Source organism: Leuresthes tenuis, unplaced genomic scaffold (assembly GCF_036924035.1).
Source record: "Leuresthes tenuis unplaced genomic scaffold, fLeuTen1.0.hap1 SCAF_24, whole genome shotgun sequence".
Classification (NCBI taxonomy): domain Eukaryota; kingdom Metazoa; phylum Chordata; class Actinopteri; order Atheriniformes; family Atherinopsidae; genus Leuresthes; species Leuresthes tenuis.
This window is the reverse complement of record NW_027325378.1, coordinates 5794722-5817266: the sequence shown is the minus strand read 5'-3', so window position 1 is coordinate 5817266 and position 22545 is coordinate 5794722. Positions and strand designations below refer to the sequence as shown.

The following is a 22545-nucleotide window of genomic DNA, read 5'->3' as shown; positions in this document are numbered from 1 at the left end:
AGAAACTGGGGCTTTTTGCATTTGGCGATACGATTTTTTGGAGCGGGGAAAACAATCACAGCTCACCATATAACTCAAAGTCAGAGATTGGTGAGAAGACGGCTCCACATTTCACTGGAGACTCCTCACTGCTGACCAACAGGCTGGTCACGTAGCCCCCGTACACCTGAGGAACAGCAAAATGTGAGTTATCACAGAGAAAACAAGCAGCGCTGTAAACACTAGTGTGCAGGATGGACTTTTGAACACAATGCTTCTTGTGTAGTCCAGAGTTAACCAGAGAGTGGTGCTATTTGTTTGAATTACACCACATGTGGAAATATATCACGTTGCTCATTTCTACGGCTGTGTAAACACTGTTCAGACAGCATCAAGACATTAGTCAAGGATGACCAAATGACCTGATGTTGCAGCTCATCCATTTACAAAAACAACTGTTTTTCATTCAGTAGATTACGTCCAGATTGTCTTTAGCTAAAAAGACTAATATATGGCAAACTGCAAGTCATATCTGTAAATAATTTAGTTGGTTTACACGTCGTAGCTTCACACCCTTGCACTGATAGATAAATAGGAATGAATGAGGCACACAGAGATAACCAGAGGTTTCAAATATGTATTATTTTAGGTGTATTAAGATGGATTATCTTGTAAGTTACTGATAATGTTAATGCACTTTAGTTGGCAAACCTTTATATAATGGATCAACAATAAAGTGTGCATATAATTTATGTGAAAAACAACAGAATAATGCAAACAGCTAACTTAGAAATCCAATACTTACTACAAAATATTGCAAATTTAACTTATAACTGTAAATAGAGTGAAAACAGAGTGAAAAATCACATATTTTCTTCTTTAGTCTTTATATTGAGATTACTAAATCTATGTTGCTATTGAGTCTTATGAAGCCATTCATAAGGAATAGTTCTTATTAATCTGCACATAATATACACACAACAATGGACATTAAATAAAAGTGAAGCCCAAAAAACGTCTAAATCGCAGACATTAAAAACTGAAGACATAAAACAGCCGAACTTGTCACGGTCACTGCAGTCAAACAGGGAAGTTGTAGTCGACCATAAAAGACGTGGAAAATCATCTCCCAGACACGGGAGACATTTTTATATTCCATGTAATGTGAACTTTTAAGATGGGTAGATAGAAAAAGAAAACATCTCATACTTTTCTAAAAGTTATGTTTCTGTTGGTAAGACCGGAACAGAACAAGGATAAAAGGTATAAATAAAAATATACCAGCGGTTGAGTTTATCAGAAGACAAAGGTTTGTTATGGACTGCAGTGGTAGACAGCATCCAAAGCATGCCAGCGTTGCAAAGATCTTTGCATGTATCTGACAAAAAAGATTAAACTTTCATGCCTTTTTGCATTTTACACGTCAATCAACGCACCACACTTTGTATTCATCACCTTTCCTGTATGACAGAAACTTTACTGATAACTGGATTTTTTTAACACAAACTTTGATTATGCTGATTTAGGAGGAGGAAAAAAAGTGTCAGGGCTACCCTGCAGAGCTAGACCTGTGGAGCTTCCCTTCCAAGAATATAAAGATCCACCCATAAAGGCATGACCCTTAGAAGCACCGTGCACAATGAGACTGTTCTTACCTGTCCAAAAGCTCCAACTCTGGTTTTGTCCACATAAGGCTCTTTGAGAATGAAACTAAAAATAAGAATGGAAAAAAAAAAGTCATTTCTATTTTGACTGACAACAGTAGAATTTTAAAGCACTTGTTGATTGAAGAGAAAGAACCTCAGATGGAACCTTTTGGTTTAATAATTCTGTGTTAAATGTGTTTTTGTATTTTTACCAGAATCAATACTTGTGCTGATAGATAGTTTCAAATTGTCAAATGTATATATTCTATAGATTGTTAGCTCAATATAATCCCAGCTACTCTTTCATTAGACACAATTAACCTCCAATACAAATGTACACCTGAATAACTTTCATTTCATGGGCTGATTTTGTGTTTACTCAAATGAGAGTTACTTTCAAGAGCATGAATGCTGCCACATACTTGAGGGCATCCTTCTGATCCTGCTCCTCAAACACGCCCAGTTTCTTCTGGACCCAGTACAGCAGTTTGGTGCCCTGAAAGCCGCTGCCTCGCCCATCACAGCGCACAACGATGGCACCAAAGCTGCTCACCAGCACCGTGGCCCAGTCCATGTGAAACTGCTCTGACACCGCCTGGCCACCGGGTGTCCCATCGCTGCAACGCAAACAAGTTTTAGGATGTACATTGTGAGTGAGTTGTGTCAATGTCTATCAAAATGAGCTAAATCTAAGAACTGGAGACTATAAAGCCTAGTAGGGAAGTTATCCCATCTCTGTTTAATGAGGAATACTGTTCATGAAATAAACGTGATCCCTTTCATTAGAAAGGAATGGTCATACAGTTTGTTACTGCAGTGTTTTTCTGAAACATGGCGGCAGAGAGCAAAATGAAAAGCCCATATTTTAACTGCAGAGTACAATACAGCTTATTAAAGACCTGAAGACAGGAATGCTAATGAGAGAACAGAGAGGAAAGGACATTACGTTTCCTTGTTCTCTGTTTAATTCTCATCGAGCTGGAGTAGAGTCAGATTAATAAGCTTAATTACAGCTCTGTTTAGGATGGACGTGTCTTCTTGTAACTTGGACTGAGGTATGGACATACATTAGCAGCACTGTGCGAGTACTTTGTTCAGAAACATACACAAACAGGAGCAGCGGGTAGTGGGACGTGTCCATGAAGCCGGCGGGTTTCAGGATCTGCATCGACAAGGCTGGAATACAGAGTTACACAACCGTTACACAGAGTATAATCAATCAACTTTGACCTCTTAAATTTAATATATAGATAATTCAAACAAATTGCAACTCTAAACAATGATGTCTAGACTTAGTTGAAATCTATTTGTTTTATTTGCAGAGAATCTGAAACATACTGTAGTCGTCCATGTGGATCTCTTTGTACTCCACTGTGGGCATCTGCATGGAGTCCAGTGTCAATCTCAAGTTTTCGTTGCTCTCAAGTTTATACACTTCTGAAATACCTGTAGATGGCACATAAAGAGACCCATCAGATCTAGATTACAGTATAAACCAACAAAGAGCTTAAAGAGGACGCAGCAGGACTTGTTTTATTGGTTCTCGATGTGCAGCTGCTTTTGATATAAGCATTTATGATTATCTTGACCTGAATTTTTTTATACTCAACAACAAGACAAGAAATATGGATTAAAGCTATCAGGAAATGAAAACTAAGTCAGCTAGCTTTTTAAAAAAGAATGGATTAACGTGTACATACTTTGATATGTCGAGTGGTTATTCAGTTATAGGAATATTTATGATTCTGTTTAATACAGTTTTAGATTTTCTCATTCTCATACCAACCAAAGAGCACCAATGTTGATTTCTGGGTGAAAACTAGAAGATATTCAGTCTGAAAGCCAAGAAAGCTTTACATACTTTTGTGCAGAGATCCCCAGGAACTGACTCTCCACAGCTACTTTCCTCGGGTGTTTCCAGAGGAAAACATATAATCTCTCCTAGCATGCTCTGGGTCTGCCCTGTGCACTCCTCCCCATGGGACATATCTGAGAAATGTTTCCCCTGGGATGCACCTCAACCAGATGCCTAAACCACCTCAGTTGGCTCTTTCTTTTCTTTCGGTCGCTACTCCCAGTTCTTGCACATGGGTGAGGGCTGGAATGGAGGTCAACTGATATAACAACAGCTTTGCCTTTTGACTCAGATCTTTCTTTACCAAAACAGACTAGAACAGCATCCTAATCAAAACAGATGATGCCCCTGTCTACCTGTTCATCTACAGCTCTGCTCTTCCTCCACTTAGGGTAACAATTTCTTCCCAATCCAGCCTTTTGTGACAAAGCACCATCACCTCAGACCTTTAGGTGCTAATTCTCATCCCAACTCCTTCAAACTCAGCTGCAACCAACCACATAACTTGCTGGAGGTCTCTGTTCAGGAAAACCAATAGGACCATATCTCTATATGTCACAAAATATAAAAACTGTCAAACAATAAAATAATCTAATGAGTATGTTTCCTTTAGTACAGAATTGATGATTTCACAATCTTAGAACGAGCAATTTAGATCCAGTCAGGGCTGTCGTCCTTGAACCTCCAGCATGTTGCGTCACCGTGTTACAACAGCAGGAACAAACCAAACTGTGGCTCTACTGCAGGCCTATGGTTTTTCTTACACTCCTGGAGGTGAAGGTGAAGGGTACTCTTGGTTGCAGTTTGCAGTTTGTGCCACTAGATGTCACCACATCTACACAATGGAATGAGAAAATTCTGGTGCAATATTTAAAGTCATGTAGCACAGGGAAAAGTGTGGTGCAGTAAGAAGAAAATTTAAGCACTAAGCTGTGTTTTCCCAAAAAGAAGCCTCCAAAACATTGTAATCGCAGGGGGACACATTAATGTAATGAAAGCTTCATTTGCTGCTGTAATGCAGAAGAACATTTCTAGCTTGAAGACTCTTAAGGCAGAATCCCTCCTTTGCTTTATTTTAATCAGCCGTGTAGTCGTGTTATGCTCATTAATGAGGCAAGTTGGTTGTGTAACTTTATCGATTATTAAAGTTGGCTTTATCTTGCTGACACTTAATTTTATTTTGAAGACAAAAAAAATTGGCTAAATGTTCATTCAAAGAACTTTGAACCTAATCTGAAGTCATTTCCAACTGTGACAAACACATTTTTTTAACTACTACTCAAAAGGAAAATACTCAATGGGAACAACCATAACTTTGAACAACAGCAAACAAGAAAAAAACAAGCAAACACATGTGGCCTACTGTTCACACTGTGACCTGGACTCTGTCTTTAGGCAATATTCATTCCTTTGAAAGGCTTCCACCCTGAACAGAGAACCAGCTGCACTTGTTCAACAGCTTCAGCTGATTTGTCCAACACCAACTTATCACCGTTTGCTGCCACATATAGTGAGGTCAAGGGGACTGCAGCAAACCCTGTATGTTGGAATTGGTTCTTTGGAACAGTCAAAAGGCAGCATCCAGGAGGGAAATCAACACAGCTAACATAGTTAACACAGCTGCTCATGCTTAAAAATTCCGATAAAACTTCCAGCCGGCTGGAGAAAAACTTCAATTAAGCCTTCAGAGAGGACGAAGAGGAGCTCTGTCTGGATTATGAACTGCAGTTGCACGCATCAATCAGTGTGTTTCAGTGCATATGCATAGATGCATTCTGATACGACCTTGCTTCTGTTGCTGCTCTGGCACAAAGACAGACGTTACTTGATGGACTGCCAAGAAATCTTATTATAGTCTTACAGTTAGACGTTCACGTTCTCCTGCTCATGTTGCATTAACTTTTCGTTCATTTTCAGGTCAGAATGGCTACAGTACTTTAGTTTGTGACAAAATATGTAGAAGCAAATGGCATCATAAATATTACATGTTGGCTGAACATTGTGCTCAAGCTCAGCCTTCTGCATGAGCTAAATGCTTTGCAAAGCTGAGACAACCAGCATACTTGATGAGCATCAGACCTTTTAAATACTATAATCTCATTAGTTTGAGCACACAAATAAAAGCACTGTTTAACAGGAGAATAGATAAAAAAACAGGCAGCATTTTCTTAACATAATCAGGACAGGCAGATCTTATTACTTAAGGATGACAAAGACTGAGACACACATAATCAAGTTATAGTATGCTGATATTGCTGTTGGGCAGGTCATAATGTAATGAGCACATCCATTGCAAGGAGTAATGTGATTACTGCCATCATGCTCGGCTTGCAGACAAACAGTGAGTCAGTACACAGGTGGTCACTCTGCGCTGCAATGCAGAAACTCCTGCCCCCATCTGACAAGGTGGTATTAAATGGAGCCATTATGCTACTGCACACAAGGTCAATGTCTGTAACACAAGTGCAAGTGCAGATTTATGCTTTAGCTGGTGGAAATACTCACTTTCTCTGTCTTGAGTCTCACTTTCAGCATCTCTTTGTGTCTTGTAAATGGCCACAAACGGAATATCAGGCCCTGAAGAGAAAACCGAAGGTTGTTTGAATTTGTACTTTCATGTTTGATCATGACCTCTTTTCAAAGGCAGCACTGAAAACGTTCAGCATGCAAAATATTTTAGAAGCTGAAGTTGTGACGAAATGCTACATTCTTAAATGCATCATCAAATGCACACCATGAGAAAAGGAAGAATATCAGATCTCCTGTGTGCCAGACACACAGGCAAATCTTTGTTTATTCGATTTATATAATGCAATAGCTGGAATAGCTTTTCCATATCAGGGCCACAAATGGAGGCAAAGCCCTGAAGCCGCAGAGTGGAGGGAGGAAGGACAAAATATGAGGTGATCGATGCACTTAGAAAATTGAGAACGCAACAGAGGAATACAGTGTCTGTATTTGGTGGCAACTATGCTCCCTCCTTTTTTTCTTCCTTCTATCTGCCTCCTCCTGCTGCTCATGGCAATGATATCGTAGCTTCATCCTGAATGATCACAGACGGGTCATGAGAGAGCACATCATTAAAAATACATGAAGTACAAGACCACGAGTGTGGGGTCAGCAGAAAGGGTTTGATTTCATCATTTTGGTCATTCCCTAACTGATCCAAGAACAGTGATGATGACTTGGTAAGATTTAGAGCTGATTGTCACAAAATCGCTGGATGTGTGATTAAAAATTAAAGCTGTAGCTCAAATCTTCAAGCACGACAACGGGTGCTTTGACACTTTGATATTTATCTGATCTCGAGAAGTGCTCTGTCTGTTCTTTTGGTTTTTTTCTGCCAAACACAGCAGATATGGATAAAAGGTTTCTCTGGCATCCAGCTGCTGGTTTCTGCACTCAGCCACAAATGCATACAAAAAGATTTTATTATACCTTTCAGGCAAAAGACCAGCTGTGTGTATACCACATAAATGCTGCTGCCTTCAATCTAAAGGAGTTTCTGCAAGCACAGTTCTGCACATATGGTGCATCCAAGTCCAAACCTTTTGTTGAGGCACTTCGCAGAAATAAACTCTCCCTCTGATTTCAAGTAGAGCATAACTTAATCTCTGAGTCATTCAAATTTACTTGACTTTCCATTAAGTAGACCTGTTTAACCTGTTCTTTGTCTGCATTCAGTTTTTTCCTCCCATACCTCTTGAAGATGGAAGGTGGTATTATACTTCACAGTGCCATACTATTGAATTACAAAGCTACTTCTATTTTCTAACAATAATTTACCCTCGTGGAATGAGTTTAATCTTCTTTCACTTCTTTACGCTTGCTTTATTTTTGTAACGCTTGATGAAACCTGGGCGAAGGCAGCTCTTCTGGGTCTTGACGGATCGATCCGTGATGCTTTAAGCCTTCAGCACCCAGTCAAGTTCAACTATAGGTGTGTGGCATGATGTTAAAAATATAATTTACAATTGTACATTTCACAACTACATAGTTCTTCCATTGAGAGCTTAGGCACTTTTAAGCATGAGAATAGCAACCCATATGTTAGTAAGACCTAGTCTGGTTGTCTCTTTATGAAGTAGGTAAAGCTACGTTTTGATCGCTGAAATCTTTTCCAAGAACAAAGAAATCTTAGGGACTCCTTTCCTGAACCCATTCCATTTTTTTTTAATTTTACCGTTGCATTTTGCCTAAATAACCCTTCACCTTAGATCTCAATAGAAATGCAAAATACCCAGGACTCAAAAAATCTTTTTGCTCTTTAAAGAAAACCCTGTAATAGTCTATATGCACCTGGAAGCAACACTGGATAACTTTAGGAACCTTAAAACTATGGACTTCTAACTTGTTTTCAAGGACATTGACCTTTGTTATGCACATTCCTGGGCATGAAACTGCCTTGGAGCGCTTATGGGCTGAGATGCAACTTTGGTTTCCAGCCCCGCACCACACCGTTGTTCTTTAATGTCACTTGACGTTTTTGTGAGCTTTTAATGGTGTCTTTATGGCCTCTTCAACAAAGCAACAAATCATATGTATTGCTGTACATGTGCAGGGATCACACAGATAATTATTTTCATGACAGTGGTGTTACATCCTTTATCTGTAGGGGGTTCCGAAAAGCCAAATTCTGTAGTGTTACTTTAAGTTGAGAAGCGGCTTGAACAGACAGAAAACGGGGAATGTGCCAACTACCTTGGCACTTGAGCAGGAAGTAGCTCATGTTGTGGCTGAAGGAGCCGCTGATATAGCCACAGCTGTCGGACAAGGCGCAAGAGAGGCAACGGCGGTTGAATGATCCGAATGTGTCGGCACTGTAGAAACAAAGATTGCGACATTTAACATTTTATGCTCTGCTATCAAAATAGCAACGAGTGCTACAGCTAAAATTAGAATGACCATTACCTGTAGAGATGTCTTCGCTTTGGGCCATCTTCGGTGCTCAAGAAGTATCTAAGTTAATAAGAAGAAATAAGAATGGAATGACAGATTGGTGCTTACCTGGATCATATGCATAGAAAGGTTTAGCTGTATCGAATAGATGTTTCATAAATGAATCATGGTTTAAAAAAAAAGGAGTTCGGGGTGAATCCTTTTAGAACAGAAGTAGGCCACTCCGCGTTACATCCCGACGGTGAATTCAGTTAGACTTTTTCAAAACACTTCACGTCAGGGAACAAAAGAGCATTTTTTCTGTGTGTGTGCTCGTGTGTGAAATCACAGTCAGATCCGTTGCTTTGTGGTCTGGAATATGAGAGTAAAATGATCTGGGAGTGATGGGGATGAGTCATAACTCATGGGTGCAATAGAGACGCAGGTTACTTTTACACCCTGCACATTTAGAGCACTTCATTCTGTGGAATTGCATGATTTGTCCCCATAAGCAATAAAAAGTTTTTGATCTATATGCAGAATATATATAACGTGATTGATGACTTTGGAGTTCAAACATTCAAATGGTGGGTCTTTCTCTGTCCATGGTGCTGAAATGTTCAACTGTTGCAGCAAGCTAAAACAGAGTGTTTTTGTTTCCTTTTCCAGTAAATTTGATTGTTTTGTGCTTCTGTTACAGCCATGATGAGCCTATGTAAGTTCGCCAACTTTAAAATTCATTATATTTTGCTACAACTGGGTTAACCATTATCAAGTATTTCAAAGCAAGATAAACATGTTAAACTGCTATTATTCATCAGACTGGATATTGGATGATTGTGCATGCTCACATGAGTTGGCTGTCCTCATTATAGGCCAGAACTTGAGTGACATCCCAGTCTCCAGAAGTGATGGACTGCAGAGTGTCTGTACTGGTGTTGGGCTTTGAGAGTAGAGAAGAAAACAAAAACATGGGGAAAAAAATGGTGAGTGTCTACTAACTAAATTTGATGCATCAAATGTGTGTGAATAACACAAAACAATGCACTATAATGTCAGGATGGGCTGGTGCACAAGATTCAGCATTAACTTAAGGTACTTTTTTTCCATTAACTGCATCATTGAGATCAGATTTATTTGAAATGTAAACAATAATCACCCCCACTGCTGTTAATGGCAATTTCTCATGGAGTCCCTCTAAATAAAGTCTTTTAGTTTAAGCTGCTACAGAAGTCAAAGCCAATACTTTGGAATTTTCAAGACAGATGATTTGATAAAACACTTGCAGCTTGAAAAAAAAAAGCCTTGTCACTCAAAGTCAACTAACTTAACCTGAGGCTACAACACAGTGAGTGCGGAGATGTCTGATTTTCCCATCTCCTTGGATTCAGCCCTGTCTATCCTCAGCAATAAAACTATCCAGAAGACTAGTGACTAAAGCAGAGCAAATTTCTTTCACGGTTCACTTTATTACTCATACAGGAACAGCCTAACTGCTGTCTTCTCACTGCTACTGAAAGCTTGAAGCACATCCATCTGCTGGCAGTAGTTACGGCACATTGCACCGTGCTGCATTGGTAATTCTGAGCGTATTAAACTGTTAAATGTGCAAAATGCTGTTAAAGTGTAACTGCAAGACTGAAAATAGGAAATAGGGACTGGTTTAAGGGAATGTCCAGGCCTGACTTTATTTAATATTCAGGCAAAAACATTTCTACCCTAATTTCAAAGGATGTAAATATGTTTGTTAATAAAAAGTTTTGTAGCAGTCAAAGAAAGAGCATAAAAGTAAAAGTGACACTTTTAATTAATGATTTAAAGGATTACTTTGGTAGTTACTGCAGATGTGTCTTTAATGTCCCATAATGTTGGCCGTACCTTCAGCTGCCATCATAATAACTACCTATTAAAAAAATAATCACCACAGTGAAATCCAATCTCTTCCATACAAGCTCTCTGCTTTCGCTGGCTTGTGCCATACATGTTCCATTTTAACTGCAAATGATTTGCATGTAAATATCCTCTCACCTGGGAGATGGACATGGAAATGTGGAAGAACTTGCCCCGACCTCCTTGGGGAATGGCCCGAGTGAAAAAGAGCTTGTGACCATCTTTGGAGAACAAAGGCTCCTCATTCTGAAGACGCACAGAAGTTAATTTAGATCTGTTATTGAAGAGCTAGCCGAGATTAAAGGGTTAGTAAATGCAATGATTACACAAAAACAATTACCCCATTATGATTTACAAAGACAGCATGGAAAAGCATGCAAACACTCTCATGATCAGTTTAAGACTCGAATCTAATTACCGCGCAACACTGATCTGTAATCGGGCAAGAAATGAGAGAACACAAAGCTTATAAATGGTGACTTTAATTTAATGACACTTAAAAAGGAGAAAATCAGTTTGAGCAATTAATCCCCAAAAGTCTTCATCAAATGCTCCAAATGCAAGTCGTTAATACGTTTGACACACTCACCTGCCTGTGAAGCCACCCTTCACTTTCATCCTCATGTTTCTGAAAGAACAGATCGAGTGTTTGAGGTAACATGTGGAAACATCGGCTGACACACATGTAACCTGCAAACTGGACCGTACCTTAGTGCAAACTCCTGTTGTGGCCTCACAAAGTGTGAGTATGGAGATGTTCTGTGCTCTGTTAAGCCAGTTAATGGCCAGTTTGGTGGTGGTTGCCCACTTCACCATGGTCACATAGTACTCGCTGGAAAACACGGAAAATACATTCCACAATTAACATGCACAACACTGCACTCTGGACTCAACACGAGTGGATAAATTATAGAAGAGGTGTTGAAATGTTTTCATTAACTGAGTGCAGGTAATGCAAAAACATGCAAAAAAACCATTAACGATGTCTCACAGAAAAAAAATGACATAATAAAGCAGCATATAAAGAGACAGTGAAGGCGGAATGGAAATTAGGCATAAACATGATGAAATGGAGGCATTAAACATCAAGGGACTAAACATAAAAGAACACTGAATAAAATGTATCACTAGAAAAACAGCATGGACAGTATTCAGATTAATGGAGCAGAATATCCTATTATATACAGTATACAGAACCACACGAGAAGAGATTAATGAGAATAAAAATAAGTACATGGAAATTGACAGTTTCTGCATGATGTTTGAAGATGGAACATTTGATCCTCTATGAGCCACTGCCAATTGATATAGGTGCTCCACTCAAAGAAATCACATATCGAGTGAATATTTTTTTGTCAGTTGCATATATAAATGATAAAAATCATACAGACCAGTCACAGCCTTCAACATTAGAGTAAGAGCTTTCAGATTAGGAACCAATGATTGGCTCTTCTTTAGGGAATAACTGGTGGTATTTAAACCTGTGACATTGACAGTTTGATATTCTTCTTTGCTTTTGAAGTATGTGGTGTCATAATGCTGAGTTTTAAAGAGTCCTCGAAGGTCTTCCGAAAAAAAGAAACTTATGGATGCCAGTGACACTGGCAAGGAATTTAAACACGTTTCCATAAGATTTGAACAAAACCACTTTACTGTAGGGAAAATTATCCAAAAGAGGCTTAGATTTTAAAAGGCCACCATCTTATCCATTACTGCCAGGAAATTCAGCCAAGAGCAGACCATACGCAGAGAAATTCAGGTTTAATCTCTGTACCCAAAGGTAAGACTCTCAGAGAAGTACCCTCTAAGGTACTGAAACGATTGTTCCGAAAATTCTCTTTAAATATCCTAAATCACTGTCAACTAACAGTGTGTTCAGACCAAATAGGAAATTAAGTGTGTGGGCAGCATTATTACATACTAAATCAATGGAAAGACACTTATAAACCTGTTTTCACTTCAAGCAAAGCGAATGGATGCAAATATGTATCTGCGCATGTTGAAAAGCTTTCCGTTTGAGTGAATAATATGCGTGACGCTTTGTTGTGCCTAAAAAATGGAGGAAAAATGTAGTGGGACAAACGTAACCATATTAAATGTGTAGAAACATGACTATGCTCTCTACTTACTAAAGAATGTTATTTTTTTCCGCTTTTTTTTTTCATAAATATTAGTTTTAACACCAAGTGATGTTCAGTACAAGTTTTTATTGTGGAAGAATACTACAATAAAATGACTGTTTTTCAAAACAAAGGTAGCAAACTAATGTTAAAGTGACTTACAAATCATAAATGTCAGGATAAAACATAACTTTACACTTTGCAACCTACATGCTAGATATACCTAAACTGTGTGTTGGGCCTTGCTACTCCATAAACATCAGAGGATATTCTCAAGCAAACGCTTTCTTGTCCAAATTTATCAAAACAGTGAATGATTCTTGTGTTTTCACATGACTGTAAATCCATGCCTAATCTACGCTCGACTAAGCAGAGGGATTAACTATTTTTTTATGCCTCACCCAATCCTGGGATCATCAGGTCTCCTCATCTCGATGGTGTGCAGAGGGCCGTTAAGGTTTACGACAAACAAAGTGATGACTGGGTTTTCCTCTCCAGCCTGGATGGAATAAACATAAGAACGAGGAAGAAAAAGAAACATAGCACATTCACATAAAGAAGACCAAAAATGCTGTTACGCAATTTCTTTTTGCAGGACTAGCTAACTTTGTTAAATACTATTAAACTATTCCAAAAGCATCAGCACAGTGCTGGGAAGAGGTGAACTGTGTACCTTAGGGTAATGATACTCTTTCCCCATTGGGTATGGTGAGCCTGTAAACATTGGCAGCTCCATTTTGGGCACCAGAGTGTCGTTGATGGTGGCGTATGCTAACCTGGCACCATCGGGAGACCACCAATGGGCAATGTGAGAGTGGAAAATCTCCTCTGGAAGAGATGGAGCAAAAATGTTAGTCACCATGACAGTGAGTAAGTGAGCAACAAAACACAAGTTAATTATGTGGCTGAAGGCCAAGAGCATCCTGTCAGGCTTAGAAATGAATAAGTGTTCAGGGAAAAGACTTATCTGATCATATAGAGATTGCTCAATATCATTTAAGCGTTTTTTTTTTATTCCTTCTTCTTTTCATCATAGGGGATTTAGTGGTTGAAAGTTGAGCATCAAGTTTTCATCACATGGAAGTGACTGAAGTCTACATCACCCAAAAGAGGAAAAAATATAAAGCATTTAATCAGAGAGTTGTGATCAATAATGTAACCCCTGTCGAAACAGGTGAAACTGGCCACAAACACAAAGCTCCCCTCCCTGCTTTTATCAGCAGTACAGTGCACTTGCCTGCCCTGCGTCCTAAATTTAATCCGCGTGTCCTTTTTAAACCTACACACAGAAACACGCTCAGTACCAACTGCTAAGGTCATAAATCACAACAGCTTTTAATCTCAGTACAGCCTGTTCACCAAAATAGAACCAGGCTTCATTTCCTCGAAATGAACCAAACATCAGTTTCTCTGCAGCTGCAACAACAGCACAGATAACTTTTTGGCTTGTTACTCCCCGTGTGCACCATTTTCAGCAAGAAACTCACATCAGCTCATTTCAGATTTGCGACCTCAAAGGTTCCCTCGAGTCCCATATGTTCCTGTACAAGATACTGAGAGAAAACAATGTGGGGCAAGAGCAGTCGAGCAGCTCTGTTGTAGCTCGCACACACACACCTCTGTCAATTCACAGTGACTCATTTGGAAATAATGCAAATTATGCCTTGAAACTCCTTCATTATTCAGTCTGAGGCAACAAGGTGGATGAAACGTAAAGTGTCCGACTTTCACTGCGTGCAGCCTTTAACTTGCTGCATCTATATCACCTTTCGCAATTAAAACTTCATTAATGCTGTTTATCTGCTGGACTGGGTGCCAGCTTTAGCCAATTAAGAGACATCAACCACCAAGTACTGGATATGCATGGTCATTTATAAAATGCCCTCACTGAAGACGTACATTTACTCTTTCTGTGCAGATCTGTAAAAGTGGTGGTGTCTGTTCCCTCCAGTGTTTCCACAGCTGGACACTGTTCAGTTAATTGAAACACCAGCCGTTCTGATGGAGGTGACGTGAAGAAATATGGCTGGGACCTAATGCACCCTGTAGGCAGAGATCTGTAGCGTATGATTGTATCTCACTGTCTGATGGAGAACAGAGCAGCATTAAACTGCATTTTCAAATGAAGAAGAAGAAAGAAAATAAGCTTTTCCCGCATGGCCGGCTCCACTGCTGCCGGACGACTTCCCCAACGGCAGGTGGAGTGGAACCAGCGGGCTGTCAGACCAGCTGGAATTGCCCAGTCACCTTGGCTAGTTAAGGAGAAAGTACTTAGCTTTCTAAAAGTGTCCAGATTAGTTTTTGACAGCAAAAAAGAGAGCTGGAGGACAAAAGGGATTGAGAGCAATAGGACGAAAAGAAGGCTTATATGAAACACTTTTAATTAGCTAACTTGCATTTTTTCTCTTAAGTAAAGAGATCGGCGCCTCATTTCCTTTCATTGTGACGATCACCAAGGTGAACGCATCTCCCCTCTACGTGCTCTCCGTCTTCCTGTGCAGACTACATTATTCACTGAGTGGAGCACATTATTAATGCATGAGATACCCTGAGTCAAGTGGCCAGTGGGAAATAATGAGTGCAAGGTGACAGACTTGGGCAGACTGCGCCGATGAGATAAAGAAAATCAAACATTCCAGGTGACGTTCAGGTGATTTTTTACCTCTAACTGAACAAAAAAAGTGTCTCCCCCTGGACACATTTGTCATGTATTGGTGTGTTAGCACTTAAAATGTACTTTGACAAAAAGTGGACTGTCGCTTTACAAACTATGAATATATGCTTCCAACAGAGGGCAGCGGTGACTCATGTTAAAACCATACAATGAAGCAGTTGTACAGCACATTCAGGCCATTACTTCTATTGTTTTAAGGCTAACAATATTGTGTGCTTGTTTTTTTGCAGTCCATTCTTAAGCCACCTGCCGCCAATCAGATCAGTCAAAACTCAGCCTGTCCTGGATAAAGATTTTATTGATTGCTTTTGAAACATAACAGCAAAAAGACAAACTGATTAGATGGCATGACACCATATTTTTAGCCCACATGACTTCAAAAGCATATGCCAGAGAAACAGCTGTTACTATAAATACAATGAAGTTGTCAATGCTTAAACTGAGTATGCAGTACAAATGCTAATTAAGTGTGAACAGAGAAGCACATGACTGAGAAAGGTGAGATCTACAGATCCTCATTTGCAGTTTCTTGTGCAGTCTAAAGAAGAGTATCCATCAGTGACGCAGGCAAAAAAACACAATTTTGTTTTCAAGAATGTATCATGAAAGCAACAGACGAAAACTGAACAAGGGGATGTGATCAGATATTTAACCTGAAACAGCACCTCCCTCAATTTTTTTTTTTTTTTTGGTTGAGTGTGCAGATTCTTTTTTTTTTTTTTTTTTTTTTTTCCCCTTGTCCTGTTCAGCATTATGGCAGCAGAATTGTAGTCTGAATACCTTTGATGCCAAACAGATTTGCTTTGCCAAGGGAAGTTTTATAAATGTAAAACTCTCCTTGATGCCCATTTATTTATTTCTGTTTACAATATATGACATGTAATAGAACTGAACCGGACCGGGGGACAAGGAAAGAAGAAGAGGAAAGAGAACAAAAATAGAAACAAAAACCAGACAACCAGCTGCTACACCTGTAAAAAACAAAACAGACAACAATCCATGGCCAGTGTGCAGATTCTATTGCTCAACATAAGTATATTTATCTTTAGAGCAGTTATCTAACACCTATATTCTATATGTGCCAAATCTGACACATTTAGATGTTTCACAGTAATAAAAAGACTCTAAAATAGCCTTTAAGTCTGAAATTTGATCACCATTTGAACAGCAAAAATATGCAATAATGAAAATCTTGTACAACTGGTTAAAATGTGTTGCCACCAAGGCTGTTCTGGGTCAAAGCTCACATATCTATTGAAAAAGAGTTTTAAAACTCTAGAACTGTGCAAAACGTAGAATCTATTTTAACTCTTAATTTTCTCCCCACTCTGGTCCAATAACCTTCATGCTTACATTCTGTGAGCCAATAACATGTTGAGCCCATTCTTTAAATTCATGCCTGTTCTTGTAATTCTGCCTTTCGACACATCTTAGCAAACTTAGCTCCTGCTCCCTTTCTCCACCTCATCCTTTTTCTCAGTCTGCAAACTCATCTCCACTAATGTCTGGGCTGTTTATTATGTTTATTTATTTATGTTTATTATTTATTAATGGTTTACACTGACTGAAGCATTGACATGTTCTCTTTAATGTGGAAGCTGGTAAAACTGGTTAAACTACAATATACATATACCTCTTGAGGGGACTTGTAAATTTCCACCCCATGTATTACTGAGATCTTGTCTTAGTGTATAACATTAATTGTATGATGTATTGTGTGAGACGAACCAAAAGTAGGAAGTGGGAGTAGGAGTGCTTCCAAAGAAAATAAGAGGGTAAGTAGCAGCTAGGTGCTGCTAACCAAATACACTTGGTTAACTGATCATCAGTAAGTGTGAGCACCGCTATTAAAGCAGAAGTTTTGTCAGTTTGCTGGTCTGGAGCATTGAGGTGTGTGTTAACACGATGCCAAGGAGAAAAGACATCAGCAATGATCTTAGAGAAGCAGTTGTTGCTGCCCAACAATCTGGGAAGGGTTAACAGGCCATTTCCAAACTATTTGGAGTCCAAACTATCAGGAGCTACATCTCAAGCTCTAGAGGCCTCAGTTAGCATGTTAAATGTTAAAGTTCATGACAGCACAATTAGAAAAAGACTGAACAAGTATGGCTTGTTTGGAAGGGCTGCAGGAGAAAGCCCCTTCTCTCTAAGAAAAGAGACTTCTGGAACAATGTCCTTTGGACAGACCAGACCAAAGTGGAGATGTTTGGTCATAATGCACAGCAGCACGTTTGGAGGAAACCAAACACAGCATATCAGCACAAACACCTCATACCAGCTGTCAAGCACGGTGGTGGAGGGCTGATGATCTGGGCTTGTTCTGCAGCCACAGGACCTGGGCACCTTGCAGTCATTGAGTCCACCATGAACTCCTCTGGATACCAAAGTATTCTAGAGTCAAATGTGAGGCCATCTGTCCCACAGCTAAAGCTGGGCTGAAACTGGTTAATCAACAGGACAATGATCCCAAACATATCAGCAAATCTACAACAGAATGCGTGAAAAAGAAAAGAATCAAGGTGTTGCAATGGTTCAGTCAAAGTCCAGACCTCAATATGATTGAAATGCTGTGGTGGGACCTTAAGAGAGCTGTGCATAAACCAATACTGTAAACCTCAATGAACTGAAGCAACGTTGGAAAGAAGAGTGGGCCAAGATTCCTCCACCACCATGTGAGAGAATGATAACGTCACACAGAAAACCATTACTTCAACTTACTGCTGCTAAAGGTGGTTCTACAAGCTGTTAATTTTACACACATTGTCTCTAAATTTTGGCTGAATTTGTATTTAATAAATATCACATGGTGTGCTATGTCATGTGTTGTTGTTCACCTGACATTGTATTGTCCATAATTTTAAGACCTGGTAAGGACCAGCTGAGTAAGACGACAGTTACTCATCACCACAACTCTAAAGTGCCAAGAAGATTAAAAAATACCAACCTGATATGGTAAGGCAAACTACATACAACACAGCTCTCGGTCTTCAAAAATATTAAAGTCTGTGTCTCATATCAGTTTCAGCTTGTTTACACACCAAACTGAGACAAACAGTTTCACTCCTTTTTATTAATTTCCCTTTTCAGTGTTGATTTTGAGGTTACTTTGTGCCCTGGAGGCTCTGACACAAACAGAGTGATAAACAGAAACAACCCCACAAACAAGACTCTTGATACAGTCATCTAGCCAAACATCTATGCAGCAAGAGCGACTTAAATCAAAGCAAGGCTGGGTTTTTATCTTGGCACAGCTGTTCCCTCAACAGCCGCATCACACTGCAGACTCTGTCAGTATCAGTACTGCCTCAATAATCAGACAGCTGACAGATGACAGAACACTTGAGGCGTTTTAGACGGTTACACACAGCCAACAGGACTGTTAGCTGTGTCTCCACTTTTGCCGTCTAATTTTGCTTCTAATTTTCCTCTTTTCTGCCTTCTCTGTCTTCTCCTGCCACTTTAAACAAACACAAAAATTGACAAATTAAGACGATATTCAAGCCTGGGAGATTATTTGCAAACCTTTCACCCCTCAGCATCCAATCTTCCACACAGTGACGGGCTGAGCTTAAAGACCTCATTTCTCCTTAGCAGCAGACCGTGCCTCAGCTTGACCTTGGCCAGAGGAGAGCCTTAGTCATTAGCATGGAAATGTTGTGCCTTGCAGTCTCACTGGTGATTGTAAACATTACACAACCTGGCACGGCTTCTAAGCTTCCCTGCAGATGCTTGCATCACCACTGAGCCAAAGCCAAATCTATTTACAGGCTTACAGATACAGTTTTTGAGAAGGGATTTATCTTCAATAGTAATAAAAAAGACTTTAAAAAAAGTAAACCCTGATAAAATTCTATCATCAACATTAGCTGCTTGGGAGGCATTTTGGCTTGTGGGTACCCACAAGTGATTGTTAGACATATCATTCAGTAACCATGGGCATTACTCGGCTCTTATCACTGCTTCCACTCCTCTGGTTTCAGGCTTTACACCAGATTTTGGAACCTGTGCTGCAGACTCCTGCAGCACAAATATGTTGGATGCTGTTGAAGTCAGAGCTCTGAGCAGGACAGCTCTTCTGATGCACTAAACTACAAATTTCTTTGTATGCAAGTGGGCATCATCACGCTGTAGCAGGAAAGAGCCTGACAGAAATTAATGCTAAAAGCTAGAAGCACAATATTATTGAAATTTGTCACTGCGCGAGTTCAGTGGCTGAACCACTGAACCCATGAACCCCACTTTCAAAAAATGGAAAACAGTTAAGGTCATATACTGTATGACATAAAAAAAAAGGATTTTGTGAATTAGGGTCACATGTAGAATACAACAGACATAAAAGAGGGCTATTTGTGATTGATAAGCTAATGAGTAGTTTTCACTGTTTCCAGTCAAGTCCATTGTTTGCTATAAACATCTGATTCATAAAAACTAAAGCGTGAGTTTCAAAACCAAACTGCTGGTCGTGTCCATTAATTTTGGAAGGCCTATGCTGGAGGCCTGGCCAGTTAGTAGATAAAACTATAACAGCTGTAAACCATTAGACAGCGACAGGATAATTTCATCCTATAGTCCTGGCTTATTCACATGGAAGAAGTCTTAAATGAGAAGGGGGATAGAGTTTCAGTTGAAACTGCTGTTTTTCAATTACATCTTCATTTTGACTCTCTTTACACTACTACTGATGTACTTCACTTAGCAACAAAAGTACTGATTGGGGATATCACAGTAAGTGGTTTATCTATTTTCTATACCCGCTTAATCCAAGCGAAGATTTTGGGTTAGTTGGAGTCCATCCCAGCTGTCACTGGACGAGAGGCACACTTACTCCTAGAGTCAATTTATAATCATCAATTAACCTAACATTCATGTTTTTGGATGGGGGGAGGAAGCCGGAGTACCTGAAGAGAACCCATACATGCACAGGAGAACATGCAAACAGGACCCAGCAGGGATTTAAACCAGGAAATGACCACCATATCACTCACTAGCCATTAAAATACACAACAAAACACGTTTTATCCCACAAAACTTTGCTGACATTTTATTTTTTCCACCTTGGGAATCCTTGCATGTCCAAAAGGGATGTTTTTGGGACCCTCTGTGTTGTAAACAGTCACAGCGGGCTCTTGGCCAAGCAGTAGTGTGTGTCGAGTTGGGGGCGAAAACAAGTTCCTTTTTATCACAAAATACAATGAAATTGTTCTGTTTTTCATTTTTATCTCCACATCTTAAATCTGATGTTGCAATTTACCTTTGAGTGACAGAATTATCCATCAATAAATGATGAGTGTAAATTATTGGGCCTTCAGCATCCCATAAATATGAGTCACAGGGTCAGACACAGCAATAACTTTCTGATTAATGTTTAAATGGCTAGCAATGGAAATTGCTCTTAAAGGATGGACATGATTTCAAATATCAGCCTGATTAATCCACAGATAAGAGCAGCTGTGGGTGAACTTTACTGAAAAAAACAGACCAGCTGTGCAGCGCTTGTCCCACCTGTGACATCAGATAACCTCGGTGCCACAGCATCTTAAGCCTCTGAAATCTCCCAAGTGGCCAAAATTGACATTATCAAACAGATACGTGATGTTTCCCAGTGATACTGCAGGATTAAGAGCTTGTTCTGTACAGGCTGAATATTTCTCTGTCTGTGTATCTGTGAGTCTGCTGCGCCTCGTCTCCCTCTCTCCTGTTATTCTAACACTGTTTCACTGAAGCAGAGTGTGCACACACCGCAGCAGATATAAATTCATTAGGTAAACGTGAACACAGCTCCTGTCCCGGTTTATACGGCAAGCAGCTGAGCTTTGATTGGTGGTGTTGATGCTTGAAGAGCATTGTGATATCTGTATGACAGTGTACAACACACACACACACACACACACGCACACACAGCTGCTGATTTAATGCAGAATAGCTCATGTAGAACATTTATTCATTTTCCAGGCTGTGCAAAGCAGAAGCAAATTAACATAATATTCATTTTTAATTTACCTGCAAGAAATTAAGTGCTACATGCCAAATATTTTGTTGTGGCAACAGTCACTCTGGAGTAATACTGCAACAAATCATCCCTCCACCAATCAGGGTATTAGAAGAAGAAAAAGGGACAGAAAGAGGTTAAATGTACATATTTTGAGTCAGTGCAGTAAATCTAATGCTATAGCCAACAATGATTAGCTTAGCGTAGTTTAGACAAAGGACTTAACACCATATACCTTCCTCCACCTCTGAAGTGCAATATTTAATTCATGGATTGATTGGTTAACCTTTACAAAAACAAAGCATGCAAATAACAGTTTGCTGTTTTGAATTAAATCATGTCTGGGACAATTCCTTTTCCAGATGTAGTGACTGAAATTGAGCATTGGATATTGGCCTTGGAACAGGCTCTACAAATGCTCTATGAATGACTGTTTAATTTTCTTTATGTAGAGCAGCAGTTAATGATCCTGATCACCCACAACAGAGCTAACCTGACTTGTAAACGGGTTTGTTTTATTGAAACATAAGAGAAGTGTTTATGAGAAACATTTAGGGAATGTTAGGGAAGCTCCCCCTTCTTGATCACGATCTTGCAAATCTCACGAAAATCCAACTGCTTCCCAAGAAAATACCTGAGCTATGTTTCTTCCTTTGTTTCCATTCAGAGACACATGATAAAAACCCATGATAAAAAGAAGAAAATACTTTCAAACCTAGTGAAAAAAAAAATCACTTCCACCAAGTTTTTCCCATTATGAAATAAAGCAGCCTATGAAAGATACAAATCCGTCGGCACAAACCTCCAGAATGTAGATATGAGTAAAACTGGAAACTTTGGTATGTAGTATGGCCTTGAAATAAAAGGATTTTTTAGAGATTTCTACAAATTTTATCTGTCAAATATAAGTCCTGATTTGCATAATCGTTCAATAGACAAAAAATACGGCAAATGCCTAAAAAATGTTCTATAAAATGGTTCTTTCCACTGGTTTAAAAAATTTAGCAGATGCACAATTTCCGAGTCTTTTTAAACTGAGTCTGAGTTTTTTAAACTTAAGTTTGCACTTTGGAAAATATGCTTTTTTGAACGACCATTGGAACAAGAACGTGGTTAGCTAAAAATAAACACACAATTTCTCGTCACCATGTTTGTTAGCATTACCTTCATACAGCCAATCAGTGAGACCGTTGAAGATGACGCCTTCCTTGCCAGTTGACACCAGACGAATGGAGCGGCTCTCCACCTTAGAGCGATAGTAGATGTTGTTCTCAAAAATGAAGATCTATAAAGCCACAAAAAGACAAAACACATTCAAACTAACAGAACAAACATCTGAAAAACTAATTCTTTCAATAGGCCAATCTTACTGAAGTGTCCTGCAATGAATATCTTCCAGCACAAAGGACACTGCTGGATAGTAAAGATTTTATGGCGGAATGGAATTTCTATAGAGGATAAGTTGTTTTATTGTTATAATTTTCAACAGACCTGAGAGGAAACCTGATGCCAGG

The 22545-nt window shown here is 39.4% G+C and overlaps 1 protein-coding gene across 5 annotated transcripts in view; it reads right to left on the bottom strand.

Annotated features, from left to right (window-relative positions):
• Positions 1–22545, bottom strand: part of LOC140284737 (A-type potassium channel modulatory protein DPP6-like) — a 236913-nt gene that overhangs the window by 4925 nt on the left and 209443 nt on the right. For all 5 annotated transcript variants that reach the window (XM_072378720.1, XM_072378722.1, XM_072378721.1 and 2 more), the window contains 15 exons: positions 22196–22316; positions 13042–13196; positions 12770–12867; positions 10957–11080; positions 10838–10876; positions 10387–10494; positions 9210–9301; positions 8392–8439; positions 8182–8300; positions 5986–6057; positions 2964–3071; positions 2732–2801; positions 2048–2242; positions 1635–1689; positions 67–166 (listed from right to left, as the gene is read on the bottom strand). In XM_072378720.1, coding sequence (XP_072234821.1) covers positions 67–166; positions 1635–1689; positions 2048–2242; positions 2732–2801; positions 2964–3071; positions 5986–6057; positions 8182–8300; positions 8392–8439; positions 9210–9301; positions 10387–10494; positions 10838–10876; positions 10957–11080; positions 12770–12867; positions 13042–13196; positions 22196–22316 — 1504 coding nt within the window. The remainder of the gene's footprint in view (positions 1–66; positions 167–1634; positions 1690–2047; positions 2243–2731; positions 2802–2963; positions 3072–5985; positions 6058–8181; positions 8301–8391; positions 8440–9209; positions 9302–10386; positions 10495–10837; positions 10877–10956; positions 11081–12769; positions 12868–13041; positions 13197–22195; positions 22317–22545) is intronic.